The sequence below is a fragment of the Cucurbita moschata genome, unplaced genomic scaffold, assembly GCF_002738365.1.
Source record: "Cucurbita moschata cultivar Rifu unplaced genomic scaffold, Cmos_1.0 Cmo_Scf00023, whole genome shotgun sequence".
Lineage (NCBI taxonomy): Eukaryota > Viridiplantae > Streptophyta > Magnoliopsida > Cucurbitales > Cucurbitaceae > Cucurbita > Cucurbita moschata.
Window position 1 is genome coordinate 3,189,204 of NW_019268539.1, and position 7,196 is coordinate 3,196,399.

At 40.1% G+C, this 7,196-nt stretch overlaps 3 protein-coding genes across 9 annotated transcripts; 1 reads left to right on the top strand and 2 right to left on the bottom strand.

Moving 5' to 3' along the window:
• The first annotated feature begins 110 nt into the window (after positions 1-110).
• LOC111460290 (peroxygenase-like) lies at positions 111-1,476 on the top strand. Its single transcript, XM_023103489.1, has 5 exons — positions 111-286; positions 381-530; positions 605-690; positions 757-977; positions 1,078-1,476. Exons 1-5 carry the CDS (start codon positions 178-180, stop codon positions 1,229-1,231), a joined length of 720 nt encoding a protein of 239 aa, XP_022959257.1. The 5' UTR covers positions 111-177; the 3' UTR covers positions 1,232-1,476.
• Positions 1,477-1,645: 169 nt separating this feature from the next.
• LOC111460288 (60S ribosomal protein L23) lies at positions 1,646-3,481 on the bottom strand. 2 transcript variants are annotated; one of them, XR_002713412.1, is made up of 5 exons: positions 3,395-3,481; positions 2,848-3,132; positions 2,008-2,049; positions 1,743-1,918; positions 1,646-1,711 (listed from the first exon to the last, which is right to left on the bottom strand). XR_002713412.1 is itself a non-coding variant. In XM_023103487.1 (4 exons), the coding sequence occupies exons 1-4, from the start codon at positions 3,405-3,407 to the stop codon at positions 1,836-1,838; spliced, it is 423 nt and encodes a 140-aa protein (XP_022959255.1). In that variant the 5' UTR covers positions 3,408-3,481; the 3' UTR covers positions 1,646-1,835. The 2 variants fall into 2 exon arrangements, 1 of the variants encoding a protein (XP_022959255.1); XM_023103487.1 differs by having other exon boundaries at positions 1,646-1,918.
• An 878-nt stretch (positions 3,482-4,359) lies between these two features.
• LOC111460284 lies at positions 4,360-7,112 on the bottom strand. Of its 6 annotated transcripts, none has more exons than XM_023103474.1 (5): positions 6,896-7,112; positions 5,143-5,910; positions 4,854-5,042; positions 4,598-4,771; positions 4,360-4,472 (listed from the first exon to the last, which is right to left on the bottom strand). In XM_023103474.1, exons 1-5 carry the CDS (start codon positions 6,953-6,955, stop codon positions 4,365-4,367), a joined length of 1,299 nt encoding a protein of 432 aa, XP_022959242.1. In that variant the 5' UTR covers positions 6,956-7,112; the 3' UTR covers positions 4,360-4,364. The 6 variants fall into 6 exon arrangements, with proteins under 6 accessions (XP_022959242.1, XP_022959243.1, XP_022959245.1 ...); XM_023103475.1 differs by lacking the exon at positions 6,896-7,112 and adding an exon at positions 6,135-6,274; XM_023103477.1 differs by lacking the exon at positions 6,896-7,112 and adding an exon at positions 6,099-6,274 and having other exon boundaries at positions 4,649-4,771; positions 4,854-5,039.
• Positions 7,113-7,196: the final 84 nt, after the last annotated feature.

Sequence of the window (7,196 nt, forward strand, 5' to 3'; positions counted from 1 at the left end):
AAGAGGAATGAGAGCGGCGAAGGACAGATGGGTCGTGTCGATCTAGGCCTGCAGCAAACAAAAACGTTGGCACACCACAAAGCCACCTCAATCCCCTTCTCATCAATTTCCCTCTTTATAAAATCTCCCAAAAACTCACTTACCATCGCCACCGCCACTGCTAGCAATCTCTCCGCCATGGCTTTATCAATGGAAAACGAAGCCACCGCCACCGAGGCTCGATTTGCGCCCGTCACTCGCGAGCGAAGGGTCCGCAACGACCTCGAAACCACAATCCCCAAGCCATGTGAGCCCCCAAAACTAAACTAACTTCGTTGAAATCACAGTTTAGACAATCCCAGTTTCATAGTTTTTTTTTTTTTTGGTTATGAAATGATCAGATTTGGCGAGGGCGTTGGTAGCGCCGGACACCAGCCACCCGACGGGGACGGTGGGGCATAATCACTATGGAATGACAGTTCTTCAGCAGCATGTCGCCTTCTTCGACCAAGATGATAATGGCATCGTTTACCCTTGGGAGACTTATGTTGGTGATTATCATCACTTTTAGTCACAAAGCTTCGTAAAAACAATCCTAACAGTGTTTTGAATGTTATCTTTGAAGGGCTAAGAGCGATTGGATTCAACATGTTAGCGTCCCTAGTTATGGCAATTGTTATAAATATCGCCATGAGCTACCGTACTCAACAAGTAAGTAAATCATGGCCACTCCAAAGAAATCAAGAAGTAGATTTGATGATGTGATGAAATTTGCAGGGATGGATCCCATCACCCTTTCTCCCGATCTACATTTACAACATTCACAGAGACAAGCATGGGAGCGACACTGGAACCTACGACACTGAGGGACGGTATGTGGCGGCGAATTTTGAGAACATTTTCAGTAAGTACGCTAGAACACAGCCAGACAAGCTGTCCCTTGGTGAGCTATGGGACATGACTGAAGCCAACCGTCTAGCTTTCGATCCCTTCGGATGGTATGCATTGACTGTTCTTTCTTCTATGTCATAAGTTAATACTCTTTAGTTTCCTATCGTTCTAAGTCATTGTCATGCCATGCCCTCTTGACTCGCGCAGGGTGGCATCCAAACTCGAGTGGTTCATACTATACGTGCTGGCTAGGGATGAAGATGGCTTTCTCTCTAAAGAGGCTATAAGGAGATGTTATGATGGGAGCTTGTTTGAGTATTGTGCCAAGATGAACCTAAGTGCTCAGTCCAAGATGTATTGAGCTCAACCTCCTCATCTGTTTATTACTACTATCCAACTCAACTCATGCACAGCTAAGCTCAGCTCATGTTTCCTCTGTAAATTACTGATATATAGATTGTGCAACCAAGAAGGAACAACAGAATAAGAGCTTTGGTTGTGTTAATTTCTTTTCTTGTTTGTCTTGGCTTCTAAATGTCATCTATATGTATATATGTCTGTAGTTGAGGTATTTATATGCAACAACATGGTGTTTTGGGTGCTTCATTCTTCATCTACCCTTTCAAACAACTTCAATTTTCTTATAATTTTATGGGTCATTCGAGGGCATACGAAGTCATAAGCAGGGCATTCAAAAACATAAGGGGAAAATATTAATGATATGGTTGCTAGTAATGAATGGTTAGGCACATCTATGGCCACTCAATCAGGCAGCTTGAAAACACAAAATCATTAGATATGAAGAAGGAAATTTCTTACGAGTTCAGAATCTAATTCATTGACCCAAAAATGATCCATTAAATCTCGCATTGGAAGAGACAGTAATTTAAAGAAACCACTAGGATATCAAAAATTACGAGGTGTTATAACCACAGAATCAAGAAGAATGGAACTCTAGACGTACGCTAAACGATAGCATTGGCTGCACTTGCGATCCTAGGCCATAAATCCGCACACTCCTTTCCGATGGGGCCTGTGATTGCAGAACCTGCAACAGCAGCAACAAACGAACTTTATAACCTTGCAAGATTAAAAGACTAGGAGAATGAGCATTTTCATCTGGTGAATGGGTCATACCTTTCATTTCTCCTTTTGGGTTCACAATCACTCCAGCGTTATCTGCAGCCACAATATACATTTCGAAATCAAATACCGATGTGATATACACACGTGTATTAAAACAAAATTTCTATACGGAAAATATCAATACTAAATAGCAGAATGAGACCAAGAATGGAATTATTTTGAAATGAACAATGTTATCTCCACAAGGAGCAGAGGATATGAGCGTGAAAGCTTCCACACATCTTCAATGATGAAGACTGTCAAATTACAAGACCCATAACAGTTTCAACCATTACAACAAGGAAGGTAGCTGACTTATGCCTGGAAAATAGATGGGGTCCAAACGATGAACTTGGGTACTTTTTAATCAAATTAACAGAAAACATGTTGCTTTCGATTTTACTTTCTAAACTTGGTTTCTATTATATTAGAATATTTGGGGCCGTATTTGTGGTTATTTTAGCCCAATGAGCCGCCGCCGGTACTACATCCCATAGTGAAAAGTAAAATAAACATCTATGCAACTCAAAATTCGGATATGTTTGATATCTATTCCTCACAGAACCATATTAGAAATGGAGAATAAATGGACTGAAAACATCTATCTAGCTTCAACAGACATGTTAATCATGGGGTTCTCAGGTTCGAACAATTGCAAGCAATCACAATTCAGCAAGAAAACCAGTAATAACAAAAACCTGAAGACACAAATAAGAGTTCAAAGACAAAACGTGATAGATAGCAAACGTCAACAGGCAAATGCAAATCCAGGTCAAGTTCGAACATGTGTACCATAGTGCTCTCAAACAAGTAAATTTGGAGCCTATCAAGAGAAACATATGTATTATATACCTTCGAAGTACATGAAAACCCCATCCTTTCGCCGCCATGGCTTGCGCTGCCTGACAATGACAGCTGGAAGAACCTTTTTCCTGAGATCGGGCTTTCCCTTCTTGACAGTGGCCATCACCATATCTCCAACACAAGCCGATGGCAATCTGTTCAAACGCCCCTTGATACCCTTCACTGAGATGATGTACAGGTTCTTAGCTCCAGTGTTGTCAGCACAATTCACCGTCGCTGCCACCGGTAGACCAAGTGACATCCTAAACTTGTTACCTGCAGATCCTCCGCGCCCTGCACCAACAAGAAGCAGATCGATCATACACATTCCAGAGTTCACACATGGCAAATCGATCACTCCTCCACTAGTAAATTGTGGATTCGATACAGATTCAATAAAAAGCCCCCAAAAATGGGTACTTCCAAAGCAAATGAAACAAGAACATGATTTTCCGGCGAGAAAAGAACACAGGAAGAACGTAAACGAAACCTAAACCCAAAATCTAGATGGTGAAACTGCGAAGAACGAAGAGGAGAGGCACAAGGGTTCGCTTACCTCGCTTCGACATTTTCGCCGGCTGAAACGAGAATCTGGGAGGAACTTAAGATCTTTCATGGCCATTTATATACAGATGGGACCTAGGGTTTGTTTACGGCCAAAAATTCGAATAAAATTACAATTAATTTTAAATTCGGCTAAATTATGATTTTTGTGTTTTTTTTTTCTTTTTAATTAAAATTTAAAATTGAATATATAATTTTATTTATAGCAATTTTACTTCTTTTATTTTAATTATTTTATCTCCAACCCAGAAGGAATGCATGAGAGCTTATGTTCATAGTAGACAATATCATATCATGTGGAGGTTCGTGGTTCCTAACACATAGGTCACTATGAAAAGGGTTTGTTGTAATCGAGTCAAGATAGTAAAATCTCGTGTTTAACTAACGGTAGATATCCATTTTGCAATCCGAGCATGATTTAGTTGATAAAATAACTACTACCTCAAAAGTCAATAATTCATTCGTTCATGCTTGTTTTGTCAAGTTTTACCATTATGGAGGTTCGTGGTTCTTAACACATGGGTCAGTGTGAAAAGCGTTTATTGTAACTGAGTCGAAATTGTAAAACCTTGATGTTTAACTAACCGTAGATTATTCATTTTACCATCCGAACATTGAAACCTTAAAAGAAACAAAATCGAGACCAACTTTATAATTAAATTTGGAGATATAAATATAATTTATTGCAACTTTGAGGGCACAAACCCCTAACATGTACAAATCAAGGATTTTGAATTTGTTGATGGAAATATCTACAAATTGAAAAGTTTCTAATTGCTAGGTGGGGCCTCACTCAGAACTTATTTCTATTTACGACCCTTCTTTTTCACTATTTCTTTCTCTACCACATATCTCTTCATATTTGTATTTGGGTCCTGCAAAATTGTAGTTTCTTTCTCTTTTTCTTTCAAAATTTATTTTTAATTACCAACTTAAAAAAAAAAAAGAATAAATAAATAAAATCAAATCCAAGACTGGATTGGATAGCTGCGTTTCAACGAGTTCACTCCACTGATATGAGCAAATATGTCTGAAGAATCAACCATGCTATCTTCTTCCTTCACAACTACCTGCAAAACAACGGCCGTTGGTCGGGTTTATAAGTAAAGGAATACATCTTCGTTGGAATGAGGCCGTTCGGGGAAGCCCAAAGCAACTGCCCGAGAGCTTATGCTTAAAGTGGACAATATCGTACCATTGTAGAGAGTCGTGACTTTTGAAAAGTTGGCTTAGAGAGAAGCTTTACCTCTTCTTCTTCTTCTTCGTGGATGCTACAAGCAGCCCTGTGATTCTCCGTCAATTCGTCGTTCTTGGCGAACCGTCCCCGAACCCGTGGGCGGCTATCTGCTAGCGTTTTTCGGCAGGCGTACTGTTAATTTGCCTCCATCATTAGCGACGTCTCGAGTTTGAATATAAAGAGGGGAGGGGGAGAGATGGAGAGGAAAAAAGACCTTGATTTTCTTGCTGAAGTTCCTCTCGTTTCTTTTCTTCATGTACCTATGAATCTTCTGCTTCCTCTCTTCCACAGAGAGTTTGCCAACTTTGAAAGTACTGTCCTTCAAGCTTGAGAGATCTGATGCTAATGAAGTGCAGTTCATTGCCCCAGCAGCCAGTTGCAGATTCTCATCGCTAAGTACCTTCTATATACAACAAAAACGTAGCGTGATCGTGAGTCGAATCGTTTAGTTTGTCGTTTTCGAAGACGTGTTATGTTCGAAAAGACTTTAGTTAGTTAAGTACCTGAAGATCTGCTGGATTGAAAGTCCCCTGCATATAGTCTTGGCTGTAGAGTCCACAGTTGTCTCCTTGATAGTCAAGGTCTTGTGGTTGCAATTCTGCGCTGAGGAGCGGGAACATACCGCAATTTTCGACCGACGACGACGATGCAGTGAGGTTCATTGGTGGCGTAGGCAGGTAAGTTGGCATGGTTGCTCCGACGAACGAGCACGAAGGGGAGGAAGGATTCAATGGCATGTAGGAAGTGAAGGAAGACAAGCAATCGTCGACGTAAATCGAAGGTAGATCTTCGTCGATGAGAGTTCCTGGAGCCATAGGACACTGCAGAAGCCCATCAATCATGGGATCTAGTAATGGCATCTGAGACTGCACTTGAGAAATGTCGAACTGCCCCGACTGGATGGTGAGATATTGAGCGATTGAAAACGAATCCGATGGAGAGAAGTCTATGGAAGCAGAGATATCATTGTCAAGTTCTTCTTGGCAATCAAAGATAGTAGTCAAATTACTGTTGGTCGTAATGTTCGTTGTAGCCGATGCATCGTTAGCTGGTACGAACGATGGAGCAGCAACGACCGTATTGCCATTTTCATTGCCGTTGTTATCTGCTTGATCTGGGGAATGAGGCAGATTTGTAGCATATGATGAATTATTGTCGTAATAACAATTCGAGTAAGAATTGAACTCCTCGGAGTTTTGAAGCATCTCTGAGAACAACTCGGAATCACAAAAATCATATATTTGAGCGTTGATTGGACTCGAGATTTCTTCCTGAAAACACAATATCAAACACCAACATCAACTTCTACGACATGATTATGCATACATAAACCAAAAACGAAACGGGACTAAACAGGAACAAGAGCCAGTTCTTATAGATCAAGAAGAACAAATCTACTTCTACTAAACAAGAACAAGAGGCGGTTCTTATAGATCGAGAAGAACGAATCTACATCTACCGATATTCCCTTCGGCACGACCACACAAAAATCAACCTTCATTTCGAACAAGCAAGAATCACCATTCTTCATATTCACAACTAGAAGATGGACGAAAGGTGACTAAACAGGAACAAGGGGTGTTTCTTATAGATTGAGAAGAACGAATCTACTTCTACCCTTAGGCACGACTACACCAAAATCAACCTTCCTTTCGAACAAGCAAATCAACCTTCCTTTCGAACAAGCAAGACGCACCATTCTTCATATCCACAACATGAAGATTGGAATCATAAAAACAACACAAACAAGCACATAAATCCCCTCTTCTTCTCAAATATGCAGCTCAGTAAAAGAAGCAGAAGAACAGTGTGAAACAATCTAAACCAACCAGAATGGTCTCTAATGCTCCATTTTTGTTGTGCAAAGCTGAAAAAGACGTGCATTTATGCTCATGTGCTCTGTGGGAGTGCAAAAAAGAAAAGCAAGAAGCTAATGGAGTACAAAATTTGCTTGAATTAGTGGTAAAAACTTCCCAGATTGGACAAACAAACAGAATTTAAAAATCAAATCCATGTGAGATGCTCATCAACCACGATATCTTGAATAAGAATCCAACCCAGAAATGTTCTAACAACAAGATTTCTCAAGAAAAAGAATTCAAACCCATTTTTCAAGCACAAAAAACTAAAAATGGCAGCTGGGAATTTCATCAAATACCTTATGGGCATTCATCAAAATGGTAACTCAATATCAAACCCGTTGATTCAAACACTCATGAATATCATAAAATAAACACTAAAGAGTAAAATGCTTACAGTGGGAAGCATTTGCTCCGATTCGGAACCGCTGCCGCCGACGATCACCTCGTGCAACATAACTCAACGATAATTAACAAAACGGGTCGTCTTAAACTTAAAGAGAAGGGAAGAACAATGGATTCTGGAGCAGCAAAGATGAAGTTTCAGTGGAATTGCAACAAAGCTCCATGCGAAGCCAAACAGAGAAAAACAGAGGCAGAGATTTTATAGAGAAAAGAAAAACAGAGACAGAGAAAGGGAAATTTGTTCGTCTTGTTTCTGTGTCTGAGTGAGTTTTTTTTTTTTTTTTTTTTCTGGA